A 25673-nucleotide genomic window follows, 5' to 3' on the forward strand; every position below is an offset into this window, starting at 1 on the left:
GTTGGGGAAGAGGTATGGTAAACCTCCTAAAAGAGCTCCTTTTCTGTGACATTTTAGAGCATATATATTCCAAGAGTTCCACTTCTTAAGAGAATAAAGGACACACATACCCCACAACGAATGTAAACAGTTTTATTTAGAAACAGATAGGTACCTGTTTGCATTATAGAATATAAAACTTGGTTTACACTCTATAAAAAATAACCAGTATCCAAATTCAAGAGAGCTAGCATTCACAGAACACACAACGTGGGTGGGGAGCTACTGTTCACCAGCCTCAGGCCTGATTAAACCAAAAGATAACTCGGGGTGTCATTAGAGAGTAGAGTACAATGCTTGCTGCCAAGCACCCAGCAACCACAAGCTGCTCACTTAGCACATGAAGGTTTGCTTTCTAAGTGCATAACTCTACCATAAAGGCTGGGTTCTCTGCACTTAGTAAGCGCTCATGTGCCCTCTCTAAGCCAGAGTTGGTGGCATTAATAATCTCTGGTCTTCTTAATAAAATAGGGAATCTCGATGGCAGAGAATCTCCATTCCCCTATACTAGGGTTCAACTTCAAGAGCTCAATGCAAAGGCTGGGATGAAGTTACATGGTGTCTGGCTTTTTACCAGGTCAAGTAGCCCACCTCAACACAATCGTGGAAGACCAAAGGATACACCTAGGTTCAGATTATAAAAATCACCCAGCACCACCTGAATGTATTATCCAGAAAGATACATGAAATAATAAAGGTTAGATATAAATGTATGTAACTTAGTAACCTGAGGGCTAAGAACTTGGAATACAGTAATTCTTCTCAAAAGAGGTCCAGCTGTAAGAAAGGGACCAAAAAAGACAGTTTGTGTTACATAAAATATGGGTAAAGTGAGTTGGGAACAGAAGGTGGTTTCCTCAGTTCTTTCTACAATGTCCCTCTCTTTGATAAGTATTGGCAATCTGTTGATCCATGAAGAACATTGTCTTTGGCAGTGGGGAGAGGGGGAGAAGGGGAGATAGGGAGTGATGGGACAAAGGCAGGAAGGGTGAGTGATGGTCCTCAAACCAAAAAGCTCCTTTGTAGGCCTCTCATTTCTGAGTCTGAGCTCAAGCTCCCAGCTGACACAGAAACAGTCTTGGTAGTAAGTGGTTAGCAATCTGAGGTATGAGGATCCCTGGTAAAGTCAGCAGCATGTGGTTTTTAGAAACCAGCCCACAAGATAAGAACACTGCAACCAAGCTCCTAACTAATACTGCTATTTAACCACTGTCTGAAAGAGAAAAGGAAGAAGAAAAAAATCCCCACTACATTGGGAGGGTCTAAGTTTTCACATAAAATGGTCCAAATAATCTTATTTCATCTTAGGGTTTCTTAAAAGTACCCTCACTCAATGATCTTTCTCTCATTAAAGGCACTTTCAATGACATGATCAGAAAGGAGTTCATTTTAACTGCAGTGAAAGCAAGATTATTTCCTCAGAACACCTGAGGAAACACAAGCCAAATGGGGCACTTGCAGTGATTCAATAGGCAAGACAGTCTTGAGTGCTTCAACAGATGCACACCCAGAAAAGTCTGTGCCCTGAAAACACTTATTTTTCCTTTAGTTTTCCAGCTTTCTCTATGTATAGCTCTGTAAAGAGATCACACTTACTACTTGATTGATTTTCAAGACACTGGCCCTAACTCTTCCCCCCAAAAACTGTGCTTGACAAAATGAGCAAACAGCTAGTCCTTCAGGGGAAGAACACAAAATGAATGAATGAAATCAAGTTGAGCCAAGCTTTCTTACAGCACAGGGGTCTGTCCTTGCCCAGACAGTGGCAGGATCAGTTGATGGGCAGTAGCAGCTGAATGGAATCTGTGGCCCCCTACTACTTATGAAATATACTTTTCAATAGGCAAGCTTGTGTTTTCTCTCTAAATATAAATTGTGGGGGATATTTCTTCCCTTCTCTCTCTCCTGAACACTTATTGATCTCAGGCTTAAAAAATGAGTTAAGTTGGAATTATAAAAATTGTATGGTAAGGGTTGAGAAAGAGTGAAGGACTAAAGGTTGCCTACAGGTGTGAGCTGAGGATCTTGATCCTTCATATCTTGCTCCCAACCAGAGAACAAATACAAAAATAAACACACCATGTGATACATAATACAAAGTATAAAGTATAAATCTACAAACATAAGTGTACTAATTAGAGTTGTTCCTCAGAAGCACAGTTTCCCTCCATGCCTCCCAGAGAGGAGGAGGAATAGGAACAGGATGGTTTTCATTACACCTTTTCATGTCTTAAAAAGTTTGTAACAACAGTCTCAGTAGCGCAAACAATTTCATGTGAAACAAGAGGCTGTAAAAATAAATTACTTTTTGAAGAAACATGGGTTCCTCCTCAGAACTCATCATGTCGTACTAAGGCCTCACCAAAATCTGTGGCCTGGCTGCCCACAAATAAATCATACTTGTCAACAATCTCTTCCTTGGTAAGCTTGCCATCCTGAAATCAGAGAGAAAATGAATTGAGGCAACATATTTCCCATTCCAAATTCAGAAACACATACAATAACAGGGATTCTAAGTCCCTCAATGCCAGAGATAGGAGTTTGTTTCTTGAGGAGAGAATGCTCACTTTTGAGCAAAATGTGGGACATCTAGATATGAGGAAGAGGTAGTCAAGAAGAACTGGGTAAAATACTTCCAAGTGAATCAAGTCTCTATCTACCAGGAACAACAAAACCTGCAAAAATAAAGCACAGTCCTCACCTCCACTATGCCCTAGCCACAGATTCCAGACACAACCCCAAACGAAGGCTCACTCATCTCAAAAATTATCTAGGCCAGATTCCCAAGGGATGACTACATGAGTTTCCTTTTTTCACATACCTCAGGACACAGCACCTGGCTACTGAAACAACTGAGCAAGAACTCAGATGGACCCTTCAAAAGGTGTGGTGATAAGAAACTGCACTTGAAACTGAAGATTAGCTTAGATAAGAGAATGTTCAGAATACTAAAACCCCCATCTTCAGACTGACTTCCAGTTTACTCTAAGCAGAGCATTCAAATCTCTAATAAAAAGTTTGGCAGAGCCAAGTGATGACACCACTCTTTTAATGACAAGTGCCTCAGACAATTGATCAAAGACAATTTTAACAGGTTCCAGAGATAAGCTGATTTATAACCTACTACAAAGAACTTAGTTTTAAAAAGTATATTTGATTTAACAAGGAAATAACAAGCTTTGAGTAGGCAAAATGAGCCTGTGGTAGGTAAAAGAAGAAAGGAAATAACAAAGAAAAAAAAGCAAGAAAGTTTCCTGGGGATCCAAAGATAACAGATGAAGCATGCTGGGCACAGACGATACAGAGGTTCTTTCCCAAAGCCTCATTCCCCAAATGTTGTGAACACCAAGCAAAGGGATTTCTAAAATGAGATCAGATAGCTAGTGCTGCCCTGTGTTTTCATTTGCCAACTTTAGACCCACAGTAGACTTAGGCTAATTAAGACTTTAAATGCTCTATGTACCTTAAAAGGAACACTCACCTTGTTTTGGTCTGATTCATACACTAGGTGCCTGGCTTCTGCCTCTGCATGATCATAGTCTGAGGGGAGGATCCAGTCTTTGGTCTCTTCCTTGTCCATCTTCCCATCACGGTTCTTATCTCGGAACTCAACAAACTGTTCTCTCTCTGTCTTTACCCATTCTGGCTCATCAGCATTTCCATCATGGCTGTACATGTCACCTGTGTGCACACACAAACATACAAAAGATGGGCTTGTATTTTTATGAAGCCTGCTCCATGCTGATCTGACCTAAGCCTTCCTCCTCATCCATCTGTTTGGAATCTAACAGCAGTTACCAAGGTATAGGTCAAAGAGACCTCAGAAGCAAGACATTTTCCCTGAGGCTTAATTATTGATCTTGCCATGAGAATATTCCCAGTTGTTGATTTTGAGTGATATGACAGCAGTGAGTTATTACCCTTAAAAAATGCAGAAATAAAGGGAGATGACTAGCATCAAGAAAGATAAAGACTCATTTTTATAAGACAGTTGTTCCCTGTATTCCATTTCAGGAATGGTATTGGTATTAGAAAGGCACTGTTTTATTAAATTCTCAAGGAAACTTGATAAGTATGTTATAAGCCAAAACTGTCTACCAGCCAATTACTAAATCTATTTTAGAACAGATCTCTAAAATTGAGGGGCATCTTCTTATACAGCAATATTGCCATTACCACATCTTACATAATCAACTTCTTGGTATTATACTCAGTCCAAATCAGAATTCCTACGTATCTTTTAAAGTTGGTTTGTTCAAATTATTTAAATGAATGATGGAGGGTAAAAAGTTGTTACGGTATTTAAATTTTACTGGATTATGAGTTAAATTTTAAAATGTCAATACTTATACCAAACAGAGATTATTCTTTACAATATCTACTTAAATATTTTAGATGCCAACTTTCTAATGTGTAAGGGAATGCTATTTGTTGACATTCTTTTAGGAATTACTTGAATGAAGAAGTCTGAAAACTCCTGAGTTACACTACATCTAGTAAGTGTATGTGCATTTTGTGTAGGTAATGGAACACACCTAATATAAATCTAAATAGTTTCTAGCAGTTTTAAGCAAAGGTAGCTATGTGGTTGTGGTAGAGGTAACTTGTATGTTGGGACCCACAAAATGGAGGCTGCCCTAGTGGCCTGACCTACACTACACACCTGAACCAAGTCAGCCTGCACTGGGAGGAAACGCCTGTCAAGAAACCTAACATACACCCATCACAACTGTCCAGCTCAGCTTTCGCTAGCTTACCCGGCCCTAGAAAAGAGGACTGCCAGCCCTGTAAGAAAACCCATTAGCCCCTAGCCAATCATGCCATTTCTGTATCACTTCTAATAAAACTCACTCTTGCCCAAAATCCCTTGGGAAGAATAAGAATGCTCTACTGCTTGTGATGCCCTGTACACTGTACTCTCAATCCAGGGACTGTTTTCCCTTGAATGAAGGGCAAGCCCCTTATTAAGCTGTATTCTTTTTGTCATTCCATGGTACTGTCACATTCCTGAACTTGAGGGTTAAGAACAGAACTATTATTTCTGTCTTAAGCACAAAAGAGGACTCCTCAAAGCAGGACTTGCCAATTTTTTTCCATGCTACAGAAAATGTAGTATTTGTAGGATCCACTGGGCTAGTGCCCTGCCCTAGCTGTCCTGAGGACCAAGGAGACCTTCCACAGTATGCACACTGGAAAATTCTGAATTAGAGAGGGAATGTGTGCTTAAAAGTCATACTTTTAATAGAAGCTAGAATATACAACATAGCATAAACACATGTTAAAGCTAGATGAGTAAAGGTGGTAAGAACAATACTATTTAATTTTCTATTCATTCCTATTCTTCTTAGGATTCAACCTATATAATGATATTAAGGAATTAGTAAATTTCTTTAGATTATGATAAAAAAGTTTTTAGAGATACATATGTATCTTAAACTACATAAACAAATGTTAACCAATGAAATGAGATAATGATTGGGATTTACTTCAAAATAGTAACTGAGGTGAGGGAGTGAATGTAGATTTGAAAGAAATGGCTGTGGGCTGATAGCTGTTGCGGCTGGGAATAGGTACATGGAGATTCATACTATTCTATCTAATTTTATGTTTTCAATGTCCTATAATAATTAAAAAACAAAAATAATTCAACAGTGTAATTATGGGGACTTCTTCTTAATGAGAAATGTAAACGGCAAAGACCATCTGTTTTTTTTGTGATCTCACTCTTTAACAGGGCAGAAACTAGCACTTCCTTAGAAATTAGCTTCACAAAAGCCCAGCTCCTGAATGTATGATTTGCAAAGGGAAGCAACACACATAGAGACACCACCCCACCTCCCCGCACCAATAGTTTTAGCCATTTTAAGATACAGTTCCTTTGCCTTTGGGTCTGGATGAAGAGAAAAACAGAAATATTTCCTTATTTGACCTCAATGCTTAATAAATGATGGTACTTAATAGTTATTAAATTTAATTTCTCTCCTCAGGGAGTACAAATGAGTTCCTTAATGTTAGCAGTGGTGAAAAAAAACATCAAAAGCGAAAAATGAAAAGATAAAATATTTAAAAGTAGACACAGTTAACTTTGAAACAAGCTCTGTAAATGTACCCAGGCATTTATTTCCACCGTGCTAATGAACTCCACTAAAAAAATCATTTTGGAAAAAAATCCTGTCTTCCAGTGCTCCATTCCTTTTTCTCTAAAAAACTCGAAAGTACATCACTGAAAAATAGTGGTAAAAATTCAAGGAGTGATTCAACTGGAATAACTCTAGAAAATAAATAGGTGTAATTAGACAAAATCTGAGTAAAGGAGTGACTTGTTCAATGCAGTTTAAATGATAGGTGATAGAGACCGGGTTTAAGTCTCCCTTGCACACTTAAAATAAACACTTCAGGTAAAGTTCAGAGGTCTAAACACAAACTGGCTTATGAAACACACAAGCAGTGGTGCACTAGAATTAAGTTTATTATGAGTAAACATAAGAATGTGGAATATTAAATTATCTAGTATTTTTCAAAATGGAATGTCACTTGTAACAAAGATATCTGTAATTTCTCTCTTCTCCTTCACTTATTGTTAATTATTATTATAAAATTATTTTACTTTTCGTCAGAGCAATTGTGAAACAATTAGCTTAACTACTTGGTAAAGAGGTAGCTCCTTGCCTTGTTTTAAAGCAACGGAGAAGTCCTGAAATTATTCTGAGGATAAAAAAACAGGTTTACTTGAGAGAAATTAGCCTTGAAAACGTTAACACCCCTCTCCCACCAAATTAAATAGACAGCTAAAGGGAAAATGACAGAAAGAAATGATTTAAAAACAAACATAAAACAAAAGGAGACTAGTCAGAGAACCTAGGCAGAAAACACAACACAGTGGAAAAGGAAGGCTATATTCACCCACCTCTCTCTCTTACTCTATTCCCAATCTTCTTCAGGGTTTCCTAATGCCAATCTAGGCTCCTTACAACTCATACTGTCAACTCCACGGGCATCTGGGATGCACTATATTAGTGCTGTCCAGTATGGTGGCCACTGGCCACATGAGGCTATCAAGTACCTGAACTGAGATGTGTTTTAGTGTAGAATACGCTTTTGAAGACAGTATGAAAAAAAGAAAACCCCTCAATATTTTATACTGATATGTTGAAATTACTGTATTTTAGAAAACTAGGTTAAATAAAATATATTACTGAAATTCCATCTGATTCTTTTATATATATTTTTGATGTGGCTATTAGAAAGTTAAAATGATATATGTGGATCACATTAACATTTTGATTGGACAGTGCTGCTACAGATGTTTCACACTGGGCTGACTTAATGATGTGCTGAGAATTGACCCAAGGGGTAAACAGTTTTTGTGGGTAAACGTATCTTCCAAAGCTTTTCAGCTTCTTCTAAAACACCTAGAAACCGACTTACCAATATACTCTTCTAAATCAATGAAACCATCAGCATTCTTATCTATATCCTCCATTGTTTCCTAGACAGAAGAGATTAAGAAGATACTATTAGTATCTAATAAATTAGTTTAGGCAATTATTTTTCATTCATCAAAATACACCCACACATATGTACATATACATGTATGTGTGCATATATGTGGGTGTTAAACCATGAGAAATTGTTGTTTTTCTAGCTGAAAAAAGTGAAATACTATCAATTTTTTGTGCTTTAACGTAAAATAACTGTGAGTCTTCTTGGACGAATAGTGGCACTGCTTACCAGCAAACTATCCCAAGCCCACGCTGATCTGGCAACTCTAGTCATGCTGAAGTCATAGTAACAAGACATGTGACTGGGGAGTATGTCTACAGCTATAGTCTGTATTTTATTCATAACTGCCTTCTGTAAGAATTCTTCAATATTATTGTTATTACCCAGTGTGAGATCACTGGTCATGGTATTCAAAAAAATAGGATTTTTTAAATCCTCATGCTTATAATATAAAGCCATCAATCAAAAGGCAAAATACATTAACTGGTGGTAAATACTGTCATACTAAACAGAAAGACTAAGGCACTAAGATAAATGACTTGATCAGGTCACAGAAAAACAGAATAACAGAACTTGAACTCTGAATCTGGCCAGCACTTGTATAGGAAGTCATTCTTCCAAATACAGAGGAAAGGCTAGAGGAAGGAGGGTGTTAGCAACAAAGAGAAGCTGAGTTTCTGTTGAGAATCCTTGCTCTCACCTACCTGTACTACTATATCTTTCATGTAGTCATACTCTTCAGGGTGCAGGAAAGCTGTGAATTCCTCCTTTGTGGCAATAAGGTCTCCATCCTTGTCTGCCATTTTAAACCTTCGCTCATCTCTAACCATCATTTGTTTATAGTTAAATCCATCATCAGGGTCTGGATCATCTAGAAAACAAAATTTTAGGCCAAATCTTAAAAGACTTCCAGAAACATGAAAATGTGTGAGCTAGGGAATCAATTTCCAAGAAAGGTAAGCCAAGCAATGAAGAAATCAAATCACTCTTGATCACACAAGTAAAATCGTAATAGTGTGAAGACATTCAGCTCCGGTAATTAAAGGCCTCCAAGTCAGGTCCAAGTTGAATGTAAATGTGTGCCACTCGGCATGGAATCCTGGCTCCTGGAAATATAACCTATTATGTAATGCTTCCCTGTTTCTAGTGATAAGGCTTGAGTTAGAATTTATATCTGTCGAGCAGTGGTGGTTTTAAAGTCATACCGTCTGGGTTTGAATCCTAACTCTACCACTTCCTAGCTGTGTGACCTTATTGTGCTTACTTGAAGCATAGAACTCCAATCTGCTTTGTTTTAATCTACTTACTGTAAAATGGAGATAATGGTGCCTGCCTCAAAGGATTGTTAGGAGGTTTAAGGGAGCAAATAAATCTAAGTGCTTAGAACAGTGCCTGCCATATAGTTAGCTTTCAGTAAATAAGCTATTGCCATTTTTATTAAACACTAGGCTAAAATTAAGAAGCTAGGTATAAAAGGCTGCATGTCCCACATTAAGGCCACCTGGATTCAAGCAACAGAACATCACCCTTTGAAAGGTCACACTTTTTTTCAGTCAACTCAGAAATCTACCCTGAGTTACAAGTACTGTTTGCCTTTCCCCACTTTATGTAAGATTCAAGAAAATGCAAACTAATCTAGCGTTACAGAAAACATACCAGCGGTTGCCTAGGGATGGGAGATGGGGAAGGTGAGCAGGATTATAGAGGGGCATGAAGGCATTTTTCAGGATGATGAAATGTTCATTTGTCTTAATCGTAGTGATGGGTTCACTGCCACATACTGATGTCAAAACTCATCAGTTGTTCATTTTAAATATGCACAATGTATTGTGCATTGCAATAAAGCTGTTGTAATAAACAAACATTAGGTTACAACTGAATCCATCTATTAGCCGTGGTTAGTCTCAATTCATGAGAATCTAGATGAAATTTTAGTTTAAGTTGAAAAAAAGGTGAAGGAGCTAACAGCAGAAAAGGAAAAAAAAACCAACTTTCCATATGAATTGCTGTGTGGACCAAATGAGATGACTTGTATAGGTATTTTGAAAAGTGAAAGACACCATACTAAAGCTAAGAAACAACTTTCCTTCAACATATTGGTCAAATAAAAAAAGGTATAGCATTAGTTTTATAAAAAGACCCACAGGACCCCTTTAACAATTACAACACACTCCTGACTTCTGATTCTGTAGTTGAATCTTCCCATACTTCAAGCACAGTTTGAAAAAAAACTTAAAAAATCACTATTGTTCTATTTTGAGAGCTGAGCAGCTTGAAGCTTCATTCTTTGTTGAGTGTCAAAATTCAGCAGACAGCTTCATGAGTATGTATGTATACTCAAAGCCATAATAAGTTTTGGAGATGGAGAATTTAAGGAAAATACCACTTTTCTAAAATACTAAGCTTGTCCAAAGTTTCAACTTTATTCAAGTACCAACTATATAACATAAATAAGAACAGTAACAGAAGACAACTTATACATTAAGACTAGATTCTTAGCTAAGAGCCCTTCTCTCCTTCCTAGGGTAAAACATGGTGACTGTAATCAAGAAGCCTGGTAACATGCACATATATAAGTATGAAAAAGGAAGATATACGACTTTATTTTTAATGATAGAACTCCTGTGCCTGTTGTCACTGCTTGGAGTGCTGTACCCATCCTAGGCCCTGGTTTACTGGGCTAGCTGGCCTGCACACAGCTTTGGGTGGCTCTTGATCAGTTTCGGTATAGGAAGGATGGATCTTAGTATTTCCATTTTTCTTGTGGCAGAGACAGTGTTAACATTCCTTTTGTGGAAAGGAGATTTATTAAGAGATTTTAATTAAAAGCTAAGATTATTTACACCTGAACTCAAAATCAAGTCAAAAACACACTTACAAAAAACCCATCAGCACTTCTGTAAACCACCTCATTACCCCTGAGCACTGTCCACCAACATGCCTCCAGGGAAAGATGCCTTATAAAGACATTGCTTTTTCAGCCAGTGCTTCAGTTTATGCAGTCTCAGTCAGCAGAAATGCCCATTGCATTGAATCATTTGCCTTGAGAAGCAACAGAACTCTCAACAGATTTTTATGCACATAATCATACAAAAAGGTTAAAATTCATTCTGGGCAAGTAAGTACCTAGGTCTGAACTGTAATTTATCAACACATTCTGTTTAGATCAGTGATAGCTTACCCTTTGCTCTATATTTATAATTAATTCCAAATAAATCAGGTAGGTGGTGAATCTCAGCCACAGAGCATGAAGCATGGATGCCTCTTCATCTGCCCTGACTTTTTAAATACATGTGTTCTTAATTAGGTGAAGGATATGTCTGGTTCTTGGCTTAGTGTTAAGCATGGAAAGAGAATGCCACTTTAGTTTTAGGAATGAGAACAAGCCCAACACAGAAATAAAGTCTCTTCACAATAAATGCATGCAGTCCTGTCATTAACACAGACAGCTGGCTATCCAGCGGAAGAAACAGACCATTACACACTCACTGCCTGCTAGTCAGTGGCACAGAACACCTGCTTTTGCCTTATTTCCAGAATAAAACTGCAGAAAGTAACATTTATACATTTATACATTCTCATCTCAAACAGTAACCACATACCAGAGAGGAATCTCACTAACAAAAACAGCCTAAGACACCAACTCAGTAAGACTGCCACTTACCATTTAGCAGCAGGCAAATCTAGTAAGTAAAAGAAAATTACTAACAGGTGGCCCAAGCACACAAGTCACCAAATCAACAGAAAGCCAAGTCACATTTATCTGCCTTGAATCATTTGCATAGCACGCTAAAAAACGTGTGTGCCAGAGAAAACAAATGGGAAATTTCATTTCTAAACTTCAATAAGCAGACAAACTGATAGAGTTAAATTTTATGAAGGCAAGCTATTATTTTTTATCTTTATTTTATTAAGGAAAGATAGTAATTTTCCTGCTGTTCTCATCAGTTATAAAGGAATCTAATTTGGTTTGCATTTCAGGTCCAACCCTCTAATGTGACCATGTCAGGGGACATCTCAAAGCCTCTTATTTTGCACTGTTGGAACAATGCAGCCTTTTAAACAAGATCTATTCAAAAAATAGTTTCTCTGAGACATGACAGAAAAAAAATATGGTAAAATACATCTGAAATGTTGAAGATGCCAGACATTAAAAACCAAAATTAAACAAAGAAACAACAGAACATATACATCTAAAATTAAAAAAATAAAGGGAAATCAGCTTAGCATCAACCTAAACACAACTTCTTCCTTTCCTTCACTGTGTGACCCATTTGTTTCTAATTGACTCAAGACCACGGTCTCGGCCAGGCTGACATCTTGCCCCTTACCCAGGTAAGTGCCATAAGTCACGTTTCTGTACTCATCCCAGGAGATTAAGCCGTCTTGATTCATATCAAACTCGTGCCATTGGTTTTCAACATTGTCATATATGTATTTCTTCTGGGCGTGCTTAATCCAGGATTTCAGCTCCCCCTCCGTCACAAACCCATCTTTATCCGCGTCTATTTTATCTACAATCATTCTACAAGACAAAACAGTTACGTTTCAAGTTGCCAGCTCCGTAAGGCTTTTTCCCCCAGATAGTAGGGACCTACCTAAAACGTAGCCGTAGGTGGCATTTTTATACTCTTCCCAGGAAACGAGGCCGTCCTCATTGAGGTCATGCCCCTTCCACTGCCGCTCTACATCCTCGTAAATCCAGCGCTTTTGTGCAAATTTAATCCAGTCTTTGAGCTCATCCACAGTGACAAACCCGTCCTTGTCGCCATCTATTTTACTTACAATCTTTCTGTAGAAAATGCAGAGAAATTCAGCAAGAGGTTAAAAGGACACAGACTCTGGACTTAGCCAGGTGTGTGCTGTAACCGCAGGTCTTGCCCAGGGCTAAAGAATGGAAATAAAAGTTGTTTCCCAAACAAAACTGCCAGACAGGCAACTGAAAGTTTTTCTCCTAAGTGGCCTGTTATTGCTCTATACAGCCATCTTTAGGTAAGGCAAGCACAGTTCACGGCTGGTGCACGTGGAAAAATAAACCCAGCCTTAACCCTTTAGGTTACAGCTGATGGTCAGAGTTCAGGGGTGAATATTCACTCCGATCTACAGTGTCCACTCTTTGTATCAAACATACAAATCTTTACATTTTTCTTTATTGCCTTTAGGAGAATCTCAATTTCTTGGTAAATATTCACAACCACTGACATGGTTTTCTAAAAATTCAACAATGTTAAACCAGACTTTGATTGCCTATACCTCAAGGCATTAAAAATTTTTACTTATTAAAAACAACCAGGTACAAAAAGACTTATTCTAAGAAATGGTAGCAGCTTATCATACACTATGTTCAGCTGGATTTTCACATTAAAAAACCCAAAGTGGAGACCTCTGAGGAAATACAGTAAGAACATAATCCCTGATGATGAGCATGTTGAAAAGCTGAGAGGGTTAGAGTGCAGATGATAACAGCAAAACTACAAAGCCAACGAATCAAGCACTTGCCTTTCAGGAGCTTCTCTCTTCTGCTCCTGTCATCTTAATTTAAAGATTTCAAAATACGTGCATGGTATTAAAACTCCTGTTTAAAGGTGCAATCACCTACATAACAGAAGCTAAGACAACCTATGTAAAATCACACAGAAGTGGCCCAATTTGGAATATGAACTTTAAATCGAAACTTCCAGCAGAACTGAAATCTTGGCATACTCTTACACTCTTATTTTTTGCACAACTGAAAAAGACTGTCATTTGGTAGGAGATGTCTTTTCCAAATTTGTGTTTCAGGAATACAACATGGAAAATGATTAGCCTCAGAGAACAGCAGCAACACTATGAAAAAAGATTCAGCATGATATTGATACAGTGTTAGCCTCAACTATCTGTAACTTAAATCCTGTAATTAAAAAGTGTTGTCCTTCAGGGACTTGTGTAATCTTACAGCTTTTGCTCTAAAATATTAATAGAAAGGTAAAGTAATAAACCATACGTTAAATACTCTCCCCTCTACATGGACATGGGACAAAATTTTTTGCAACTTTTAACTCTGTAGAGTTTTAACAATATTAACAAATTAAGTTATACCAATATTAAAAACTTATGCTATAATAATGGGATCCAGTTTCTGTCCAATGGTATTGGCTACCAATCGTGTCACTGTACCATGAAGAAAAAAAGGGCAGAGTGTCAGAACTCCTCCCAACCCCTTCCCCAAAGAAAAGTATAAACTATTATAAATGGCCTCAAGAGAAGGATCGCTCAGATAAAAAAGGCATATGATTGCTCATGATGGGCTTTTCTTAATGAGGATGGCTAAACATCATTCTATTGATTCCAACAGAAACAACCGAAATGGTTTTATCCAGAGGTTGGCAAACTTTTTCTGAAAAGAGACCAATAGTATTTTTGGCTTTGTGGGCCACATATGGTCTGTCTCATATATATATACATACATACATACATACATATATACCCAAACCACCATTTAAAAATATAAAAGCCCTGTTATCCCACTGGCCATCCAACCTGCAGGCAGCTGTGAAAGCACACTGGAAGTGGGAATGTCCTATTTTAGGCACAAAGCTCTAAACTCTGATCTTTAAAAGCCAGATCAAATTAGTGAAGTTAAGGTGATTATTCCAAAGGCATCAGAGAACCCTACTGATGCAGTTATGATGGCACTCAATAAGCATTTATTTTAGGACAGGCACAATGTTCTTATTGGACCTCATGTTATTTCTCCTAAGAGGTAACATGCCTCCACATTTCAAGAGGCAAAAAGCAAATCCTTTGGCTTTTTAAGAACCTGGGTCAATAAGTGGGCTCCAGGATGGCTGATATACTCCTGAAATTTTAAGCATCCAAAATTTCATATATATTCATAAGTGTGCACTTTTCTGAGAAAGAGCCCTTAGCTTTCATTAGACTCTTGAAGGGGCTGGGCCTGTGACTCAAAAAAAGGATGATGAACTGTTCTAGTTCACTTCTACAGCAAATACATCAAGGGTGAGTTCTTCTTAATATTAAGGACCACCATCACCTGATTTAGAGGACACATAAATGAAAATTAACTATACTCATACTTCTTTTAGGGGTGTGGTGGACACACATTAAGAAAACATGTTCTATCAATATTCTTAAGAAAAAGGAAATGAAAATTGCATGTTAAGATTGCTTTATAATGCTTCCTCTGGTCTTTTAGATATTATTCCTAAGGGCTTAAAAATGGTGAATTTTTCCAACTACCGGTATAAACAAAGACCATATCTCCTAAGAATTACTTGCCTTCTACATGGATGGAAAAGAGGGGGAATCTGTTGTTCCTAACCTCTGGTGTATAGTTACCTAGCAAAACAAGATTTAGAAATGCCACAGTAAGTTTAAAAAAGAAAGATTCATCAGGAGTTCTTGCTTCTAGTAATACATAACCTTATAATCTGGGATATCTGTCATTATCTCCAAAAACTGGGAGAAGTAAACAGGACTTAGTTCATTCATATGAAAAACATGATTCTAATCCTTTATTCTAATAAAATATGGAGTTTGCTCCTGTGCTGAATTTTTGATATTCACTGATGACAAAAAGAAACATTTTCTCTCTATTGAAAACTGCTAAAAGAGCTAGTCCACTACCTGCACAGAGCCAAAACATGCTGACTGACACCAAAACTATGGGCCCTTCGTTATTTAAGAGTAATTCTGTGAAGAGACATGTGCAGAACAAAATGTGGGTTGGACATGCACATTAATAGTCAAGACACAAAGACTGAGAACATCCTCATGCATCCCTATTTTCAACCTGGAATGTTAGCATAGTTACAAGATTAAAATTACAAGTGAACATTGTCTCTCAAAGTGAGAAAAGCAACTTAACAGAAGACGGACTCTAATATATTTCTGTTTTCTATACTTACTTTAAAATGTTTTCAGGTAGTTTCTCATTTTACATAGCAAAATCTTTTGATTATTTTTGTTGGTGTTTAAGGACAAGCTATTGCACCCTTCGGTTGGCAGACAACCCAATGAAAGAATAAATTTACTCTGAAGTATTGACTAAAGACTTCACTTCACAACACTACCCATGATGGCAAAATATTGCTTTTGGAAATTCCTATGTAGTACAACTTTGCAGACAAGTCTCCTGAGTGTAGTTCAGAAAGTTACACCAGTGGTGCTCCTTGAGGAGAAAACGTTCACTCAACTAACCTGCATTTCCTTAAAAGCCAGGTTTTGGGATAGCCAGAAAAGACATTCTCAGATTCCCAGTTAGAAATAATCAACTGGGATTCCACTAAACCAAATCTTCAGGTAAAAAGATGCCTGCTGAGAGCCACAGAACCTGACTATGGCCTAGGTGTTACTGACATAGCAACCCATACTTTAACATTAAGACCATTACTTGTTTCAATCTTCTAAAAGGCAAAGTTGGTTTTTGCTCTTAATTAATCAAGTGTCTGAGAATGAAAATAAAGAGGGTGAAAGATATTCTCAGAAATCATAAACTTGACAGAAATTAGCTCAAGTGTCTAATTTGCAGTTTATTATCTACTCAAACACTGGGGTTGGGCAACAACAAATAGATTATACATACTTTTTAAAAATTAAAAGCACCACAGGTAAGAAGTCCCATGCAATGTTTCTTTGGGATCAAGATGCATTTCAAGCTAGGTCATGTTGTGCAAAAATGACTCTGCTTTGTAGAATGAAGTAAAAGCTGTTATACAATAAAGAATTGTATGAAAGCAAGTGCTTAACTGAATTTTAGTGATAGCAATTTTATGGTTAGCTTTTAGAAGATGTAGTTCAACATAGCTTTACTGGGTGACTGAGCCAAAAGAGGAAAGAACAAGCTGATGTATAAAGAAATGTCATTACCCTAACTAGTCCTCTGAGAGCTGGCACCTTACCCAAGCCTTTCCTTGCTTTCTTCTGGTGTCAGTTGATCAAAGGTCTTCGCTTCTTCAGCACCCAAGAAAGCATCATGGTCATAATCAAAATTCTGAGCATCATCGTGAACCTTGTCGCTCAGCTGAGGCTCATGGTGTACACGGTCCTTCTTTTCTGTGGGCTTGCTCAAGGCAAAGGCTGTGCACAGGGACAGGCACATAAGAAACTGTCGCAGGTCCATGATAATCAGATCTTGAGAGAAAAAGAAAGGTAGTTAATTCAGGGAGCAGTGTATTTAATAATTAAGTAAGAAATTACATGCTTACATCTGCTTATTACTTTGATATTATCCCAATATTATTACTTAATCCATAAAGTAAGTATGGTAGAGTGAATATCATACATTCCAGTTTTATGGTGAGAAATTTTAAACAATTTCTCTCATCTGACTGTAGGCTGACAATTAATTACAGTTAATACGTCTATCCTGCAAGTAGTCTCCCTTTAGAAAAACACCGAAGTAGAACTTGAATCCTTTGGCCCAAGTTCCAAACACTTAAAAGTGAGAAGATCAAGATTTAAATCCAGATCTACTGACTACAAAAACTTTACTTTTTGTACTTCATCAGCAGTCTGGTTTTCAAACCTGGCTAGTTATCAAATCATCTAGGAAGCTTTTAAAAAAAAAGTTTCCCCCACTGATTTAAATGCATCTTAGGTGATTGACGATCACCAGATTAGGAACCAATGAAATATTTGAGCACTTTTATTGCCCTATAGCACCAAGTCATCTTCCATGTCTAGGCTCAACCTTAAATCATCTCCAAAGATCAAACCATTCAGATGATAAGTGATAGATAACAACTGCTTTATCATCTGTATATTGTATTTTCCAAACCTGTCCAGGCATAAGGAATACCTAGAGTACTGTTCAGATTCCCAAGCCCTACCCATGCCTTCAGAATCTCTGCAGTCACAGGGAATTCTAATAAGCACAAGGCTGGAACACTGTATTGAAAAATGTGCAAAAAAAAATTGCAGAGAAACTGTAACCTGTTGAACACACTCTACAAACACACCACAGTATTATTCAGAGAGGTTAAGGTCTCAGAGAAAAAAACTGTGAAGTTAAAAATCAAGGGGAAAGATTTCCCCAGAGTTTCACATTTTAACTAATTCTTTATCAGCAGAACATGGATTCTGAAGGCTTTTCCCCCAGTGGTGAGAATAAGTTTTGCAATTTCACGTTATCACTTACTCATTCCCTTTTATGACCAATGGCACTCGTACTGGATGGGTAGGTGGTTATTAGGTGTGAGGCTCGTTGTGGGTTGATTGTGTCCCCCAAAAGGATATGCTGAAGTCTTAATCCCTGATACCTGTGAACATGACCTTATTTGGAAACAGGATCTTTGCAGATGTAACCAAGTTAAAATGTGGTCATATTTGATCAGGATGGGCTCTAATCCGATGACTAATGTCCTTACAAAAGAAGGGAATTTTGAACACAGAGAGAAGAGAATGCCATGTTATAAAAAGAGGCAGAGATTAGAGTGATACATCTACAAGTCAGGAAATGTCAAAGATTAATGGTAATCATCAGATCTAGCAAGAAGAAAGGAAGAATCCTCTGCTAGAGCCTTCAGAGAGCATGGCCCTGCTGACACCTTGATTTCTTTGTAGCCTCTACAATTATGAGAGAACAAATTTCTGTCCTTTCAAACTATGCAGTTTATGGTAATTTGTTATAGCAGCCCTAGAAACTAATATAAGACTACAGTACACAGGAAAATCACATCACATGAAAGTAAAAATGCATCACGTCCTAATCTGCAGATTCAACCAGCCACTGACTTCTTCTCCATGTTATTAGTGGAACAATCTACTCTAAGGGCTCACATTTTATATGTAAACATTTTCAAAAATATGAAAGTTCTTTCAGCATAATTTATAACTCAATGATTCTCAATCTAGATTGTCCCTACAATCACCCAATAGATTTTTTAGAAAAAATGACGGCTAAATCCTACCCCTAACCATTAATATTTTTAAAAGGCACCCACGTTGAGAACGACTGTTCTAACCAAACTCTCAGGCAGCCATTGTAATATCTTAAGAAATCTGACCTGAAAGTACACTTACTTAATAGACAGTTTCAGGAACCAGAATGAAGTGAAGTGTACCAGAGGATAAGCATGTTAAATATGATAACAGATTAGATATATTTCAATGTATCTGCTTTTTTGTGGAACCCCCAAATAGTAGCTTGAAAAGTTACATTGTATTACCTTGGATTTATAGTCTCATTTATATTCAATAAACTAAAAATTGCTTAGCATTGTTAGTGGTGAGCATGTTACATAGATTCCTTAAAAGTAGAAGAAATCAAGTAGAGAAATATATTTAATCCCAACAAAACCTAGAGAGCTGATTATACAAAGGCACAACCTGAGGCCTCCATGAACATTTTTTAGCCTGTAAAACGGCATTCAAGGGCACTGTATGTGAACGCTGGGAAAGCAGCTCAGTGGGGGAGGGTTGCAAGGTCCTGAAATGGCAAGAGGATCTATCAACAGAGAGTAGAAGTGTTCTACAGTAAATAGAACAGTGACAATAAGATAAACAGACATGTAGACACAGAGATAACAGAAGAAGGGGTTACTTCTGAAGTGTCTATTCTCAAACAAAAACAAAAACAAAAACACAGTACTCTCACTGGACGGTTTAAGACTATGGAAACCCATGAGAGGAAGCAGTGTGAAAGCAAGACCAGAAGACCCTTAGAGAAAGAGGTGGTGGTACTTAGGCTGTTCCTACCAAGGTTAACTCAGCTATGCTTCTGAAGGTTTATCAACATTGTTTCATGCTATCCCATTGAAACACCCAAATGTGTATATACGGACACTTGCACACAGAGGTTCAATGATCATAGTTTATAAGGATTTAAAAAACAGAAAACTAAACCAGAGAACTGGTAAATACATATGAAATCTAGATTATGGAACACTACACAGAGGTTAAAAAGAATGAGGCAGGTAGCTCTATCTGCACTGAGAACTCACCAAGATATCTTAGGTGAACAAACAAAGCTAGTTGTGTAAAATAATGCCAAGATCTCATTTATGTAAAAAGCCAAACCAAATAACCTCCCCAGGTTGTTTATATTTGTATGAATTTAACATATGCAAGAATATAGTGTGGAAGGATAAACACCTGTCTGTAAACTGTGTAAACCCTAGGTTTAAGGGAGAAGAGACAGAGGTGGGGTAGTACAGCTAATGTGGAGTAAATGTTAATACTATACTCTATTGTGTTGTCTGTTTTTTTGTAAATAAGCACACTCATGTGTATTACCTTTTTGTATTACTTTGTAAACAATATTATAAAACCCTTTTTCAATATTAGGTAGTAAACCAAACATTTTCAAGCTATTTCTCCAGACTGAAAAAGAAGACTTAAGGAAAAACACATCATCTATTATTCTTAAGATATACCCTGTTTATTAAAAGTAGAACATAGTGCTCTAGAATAACACTCCAGCTTACCCTTCAATGATTCAACTGATCAATCAAATCAGTGGAACAGTAGAAAAATTAGAGATTTAATAGCTCTCTTAAATGTCAGAGTAAGTATGCCTTTATTTTAGGGCAAAATGAAACTTCCATCTCAAACTAAACATAATTCTATAGACAAATAAAACTCTTTAGAGACAAGGAACAAATTGTATGTTGTTGATATTTGTGATATCAACACAAGTATCTATAGTATTAGAGGCTTAGAAATCAAGTAAAATCAACAGTAACTACAACATAAGGATTTTCCTTATGCTTATTAATAAGGGAACTTAACATTTAGGGAAATTTCAATAACTGATTCATTACACACCCAGAATAAAATATCCTAACAACTCTTACATAACAATCTAACAACTCTTGCAAACCCCAAGTGTTACAATAAAAATACATGTTTAGACCCACTAACACTATGAAGGCCTGGGAAGGATACTGTACAAAGTTTTGATACATGTAACATACAGAAATGTAACAGATTGATATACTGTGATTTTCAGGGAAAAGTACATTTATGTTTGAGGCTTAACATCTCAATAATAAGGATAAAAGAAAAATTTCAGAGAATTCTGGCTTTATCATTTATGATTTCTCTTTCCTTCTCCTCTCAATTAAACTTTCAATTCCCCCTTCTGTAAGCTCCTCCATTCTCTCAATATTCTCAGGTTTCCACAATCTAAAATCAATCTTTCCCAGACCCTGCTATTCCTTCAAGCTTGCCCTTCTCCTTCCTCACCCACAGCCTCTAGGAGTTGGCTATATTGCTGTCTCTGCTTCCTCATATCAACCACTGTCACCCTGAAACTGCCTAAAAGACAGCAAGGACCACCTGATGGACAAAGCCAACAACAAACCTACCTACATCGTTCTATGGGGAGCAATGAAAAACCTGCCCTTCAAATAACATAAAAAAAAATATATATATATATATATATATATATGCTCATTGTGCCCACATGTAACATACCAACTCCTGGCTATTAGAAACTTTAACAAAAGGCCTCTTGTTCTATGACTATAGACACTCAAATATGTATCTAGATGTGTCTACATGCATATACATATAAAAATGTTCAAGTGAAAACAAAGGATACCTCCCAAGACAAAGAATATTTTCTTCTTTGAACATGTGAGAACAGTACAACTTTTCACACAAGGCATTTGAACTGTATTAGTGGTTGTTTTTGAAGCATCTTTCTCTTTTCAACCAAACTGAAACCAAATGATAGAAAGTTAAATGACCCTTCCCCATAATCACAGCTACATTATCAGTGGATAAGAGAATATTAGGAAAACATGATATACATAAATGAAAGACTTGTTTGTATGAACTTTTATCATGTGGTCTAGAAGGTAAATCAATGGTCATTGAAAAAAAATTTCCCATCTTCCATTTCTCAAATGACCTATAAATTTCTCAAAATCCTGTCCCTCCCTCATCAAGGGAAATAGCTAGTATTTCTTAAAAGAAAAACAAACTAGACCTGCACCGTGCAGGACAGTAGCTACTAACCATATGTGGCTACTAAGCACTTGGAATGTGGCTAGTGTGAACAACAATGTGGTATAACTGCTCTAGTTTATATTGAAAGGCTGGTATTTTGTATGTTTGGATTAGATAAAGTATTAAAAGTAATTTCACCTGTTTTAAATCAGGTGAAAATGTATTCATATGTAACTTGTATTCTATTTCTACTGGATAGCACCACATTAGAGAAACAAACTAAAGGACTAGAACATAAGATATCAAATAAATATATTTTGCAGCATGTCACCAATAACAGTATTCTATAAAGTTATTTTCATGAATTATTTCAGTTAATTTGTAAGGAAGAAAGATTAAAGCATAAGCTTGCATTTCTTCCAACAACGATTAGCTTTAAGAATCAGCCTATTTTACCCATTCAAAAATTTCCTTCAAAGCTCTAAATTTTTGCCATTTCCCCCCTTCCTCCTCAGTCATTTTTTCTGTAAAAATCCACTGGTCATAGAATACTTAAATTGTTTAAGGGAAATTTAAATATTTGGGTTAAATTCAACTTCTCAAGAACATTAGCAATGAGTGATCAATCCCACAGTTACTCTGGTTGACCACAGACCCACTGCTCAATGGTAACAAGGGGAATGAATGGGTGTGGTGGTAAAATTCCAGTTCCCTGAGCTGGAGATTCAGCAAAAAGGGCATTCCTCTTAATGCAGCAAAAGCAGAAGCTCACTGTTTTAAGTGTCTATTTCAACTGTGGACTGGGAGGAACAGCCTGAAAGCAATTTAACTATACTAAGGCTCAGGTTATGAAAACTAGAAATTAAAGCTATCTGGTTATCTGACATTTTTACTTAAAAACTTCAGTACAAGTAACACAACCAACTGGAACACCATATTAAAGTAATAATGTCATCCTTCAAGATTTGATAAAAGTTATGATAAACCATCATTCCATGTCTCTAGTGAAGGCAAATTTACATTAGTTCATTAATACATTCTAATTAAATTACCTGTGACTGAGGGCATAAGTTTATAAGACAGCTGAGCATATGAAAGTGCAAAACTTGGCTGTAGAAGAAAAGCTTTGATAATGACAAACTGTCATTCAGACTTCATTAGTTCTATAACCAAAGCAACCCAGTATAAATTTAAATTTTTTCTGGCTACAGAGTGAAAAAACTTCTTTGAGAAAAAAATGCTAGAAATTCCAGAAGAAAAAAGTTTCCATTTGGCTGATGAAACTTTAGTACATAATTAATTGCCATAGGAAGGCTATGCAAAATGTAGGGATAAGAGCTTTGGTTTCTAGTTGTATTATTGCTGTGCATGTTTAACGTACATAAAGTCCTTGAGAATTTGGTAGTTAGTTAAGATCAACCTTTCTTCAGTGCCAAATGTCTATAAATAACTTCAAAATCCTTGATGAATAGACCTATCCACTTTGACCACTCTAACTGGAGTGATTTGTACAATTCCTCTAAACTTACGTGTTTGTACCACTCCACAATAATGATTATAGGCTACTTTATCTCCTTAGCTACTTTATAGATGCTACATTTTTGGAAGGCAAGGACCTCAGCTAATATAAATTAACATCTCTCTAGCGTACCTAGTACAGTGCCTTGCACTTTTATATGCCAATACATGTTACCAGATTGGCTAGTACTTGGCAGTAGTGTAGTTCCTGCCCCCAACCCCCAATTTCCCTTACGGGACGGGACCTGGCCATCAGCCAGCAACAGGCAAAGTGTTACTTCAGCTGTCTTAACTCTAATACATAAATTACAACATCAACAACGTCCATATTTAAGAGTTCACAGACAGAAGATCTAGGACCTTATGGCCTAGCAATCATCTCCAATGGCTATCCCGGGAATACACTTCTATCCTTCCAACACCCCCAACAAACCCATGTTACAGAAAATCTGTGTTAATATAAATGTACTGACCTCCTGTGCAATGTATCTAAAATGCCATCAATAAATATCTTTTGACACATGACTAGATGAAGTTCCAATGATCATAGTGAGAATATCGATGAGTTAGTTTATTTCAATGCTGTATCTGAGTACCATCACTCACTCAGGCACACTCAATTCATCTTGTCAGCTCAGGTCTCCTAGTTTTGATTCCAAATCCTATCAGAGGCCCCTGAATCACTGTAAAACTCAGATTAGGCTTAGACAAACTCACCCTTTCTACACACAAAATTTACAGTTTATCTCTGGACCCTCCTTTGTACTATACTACATACATTCTTCAGTGATGGCCATCATTTGTTACTTGGTTAACTAAATGTACCAAATGAGGTCAAACATGTATTTATCTTGTATTAAGTTCCAACCTATGGCAATGAATAGTTTACAGAGATTGCACGGTTCTCTACCTCCCAGGTGTAAAAGCAAATTCACTCCTGATTCGTTAACGTTGACTTTATGGTCGATTCCACGAAGTGAATGCAATTCAATTCTCAAGATGCTATTCTGGGAATTTATACACTTAGGAATTGAGATCAAAAGTCCTCAAGTTTTAACAGGAGACCCTGGGCGCAAATGCCTTGATGCAAAAGCAGCTTTCGAAACTGCAAACCACACTATTAGACTCACTCAGGGCAACTGTAGGAAATTAAGTTTACTTCTGAACACAGCATGCCAAAAATCAGAACTAGGTTCTGAGACTAGAAGCAACAAAACAGACAGAAAATGCAACTCCCTAATGTAACTCTTAAACAATTATCCATCGCTGACTTAAGTATGCAGCCAAACATGGAAGTTAGAAACATTTGGCTTTTCTTTAAAATTATAGAAAGTTTTTTAAAAAATCAGTTTTTCAGTAGATGAATGGATAAAGAAGATGTGGCACATATACACAATGGAATATTATTTAGCCATAAGAAGAAAACAAATCCTACCATTTGCAACAACATGGATGGAGCTAGAGGGTATTATGCTCAATGAAATAAGCCAGGCGGAGAAAGACAAGTACTAAATGATTTCACTCATATGTGGAGTATAAGAACAAAGTAAAAAACTTAAGGAAACAAAATAGCAGCAGAATCACAGAACCCAAGAATGGACTAACCGTTACCAAAGGGAAAGGGAATGGGGAGGATGGGTGGGAAGGGAGGGATAAGGGGGTGGAAAAAGAAAGGGGGCATTAAGATTAGCATGTATAACGTGGGGGGAGGCACGGGAAGTGCTGTGCGACACAGAGAAGACAAGTAGTGATTCTACAGCATCTTACTACGCTGATGGACAGTGACTGTAATGGGGTTTGTTGGGGGGACTTGGTGAAGAGGGGGCTAGTAAACTTAATGTTCCTCATGTAATTGTAGATTAATGATACCAAAAAAAAAAGAAAAGAAAAAAAAAGTCAGTTTTTTCATGTTTTCTTTTCCCCTTGTTACTACACCCTCAAAATTAGCGAACACGACTTCCTTGGCAGATGCACGCTACTAGAGGGATGCGGCCTTGGGGCGCAGCTGGCGGACACCAGCAGGTCTGAGAGTGGGAGGTGGCAGGGAGCTGTTAGAAAAATGTTACCCGACTGCCCTCTGACCTTCAGGAAGCATGCAACAGTCACCCTGTCGTCGGCGGACTCGGGGAGTGACGGAACCCAGGGAAGGAGACCGTGGCAAGCCAGGCACTAAAAAAGTACCCCACAGGAAGCCAAGCCGGGAGCCGGACTCACGGAGACCCAGGCCTCTTCCAAGAGCGCGCGGGAGGGCGAGCGGCGGCCTCCAACCTAGGCTGCGCGCCGAGGGCCCCGGAGACGCGAGCACGCTCAAGCCCGCTGAAAAATGGGGCTCCGAAAGAAGGTGGTCCATGCCGCCTCGGCAGCGAGGCTAGAGGACAAGAAGAAACCGAAAAAGGCCCAGGAGGCCGAGGGACCCAGCCAGCACCGCGGGACCTACCTTTCCACGTACCGCCTGGAGCCGAAGATACCGTGGGCACAGTTCACCCACAGGCGCAACTCACGCGCACAAGCACCGCCCAACCGGAAGCGGCTCCACGCCCCGCCCCTCTCCGCCTCGCCGGCGGCCTCCTGACCAATCATCAACAAAGCCGCCGCTGACGCATAGCCTCCCCGGGCAGCCATTGGTCTCACAGTCGTGTAGCCGGGATTGGCTGGAAAGCGCCACGTCCCCGGGAGCGTGCCCAGTTGCGTGGACCGGATTCCCGCCCAACCCTCGTCCC

The 25673-nt window shown here is 37.9% G+C and overlaps 1 protein-coding gene across 3 annotated transcripts; it reads right to left on the reverse strand.

Moving 5' to 3' along the window:
• Window positions 1-115: 115 nt before the first annotated feature.
• On the reverse strand, window positions 116-25497 carry CALU (calumenin). 3 transcript variants are annotated; one of them, XM_017652243.3, is made up of 7 exons: window positions 25391-25497; window positions 16443-16674; window positions 12141-12334; window positions 8247-8413; window positions 7468-7528; window positions 3521-3720; window positions 116-2474 (listed from the first exon to the last, which is right to left on the reverse strand). In XM_017652243.3, exons 2-7 carry the CDS (start codon window positions 16661-16663, stop codon window positions 2370-2372), a joined length of 948 nt encoding a protein of 315 aa, XP_017507732.1. In that variant the 5' UTR covers window positions 16664-16674; window positions 25391-25497; the 3' UTR covers window positions 116-2369. The 3 variants fall into 3 exon arrangements, with proteins under 3 accessions (XP_017507732.1, XP_036875447.1, XP_036875446.1); XM_037019552.2 differs by lacking the exons at window positions 12141-12334; window positions 25391-25497 and adding exons at window positions 11874-12067; window positions 17681-17703; XM_037019551.2 differs by lacking the exon at window positions 25391-25497 and adding an exon at window positions 17681-17702.
• Between the last annotated feature and the right edge of the window lie 176 nt (window positions 25498-25673).

The sequence above is a fragment of the Manis javanica genome, chromosome 6 (assembly GCF_040802235.1).
Source record: "Manis javanica isolate MJ-LG chromosome 6, MJ_LKY, whole genome shotgun sequence".
Classification (NCBI taxonomy): Eukaryota; Metazoa; Chordata; class Mammalia; order Pholidota; family Manidae; genus Manis; species Manis javanica.

Bases quoted from the DNA above. Each gene is read 5' to 3' on its own strand.
- CALU (XM_037019552.2), bottom strand. The intron at 12,068-16,442 runs GTAAGGTGCCAG...TTTGTCTTGTAG, and splicing joins GAAAGCAAGGAAAGGCTTGG to AATGATTGTAGATAAAATAG. The intron at 2,475-3,520 runs GTGAGTGTTCCT...CTCTGATTTCAG, and splicing joins ATGAATCAGACCAAAACAAG to GATGGCAAGCTTACCAAGGA.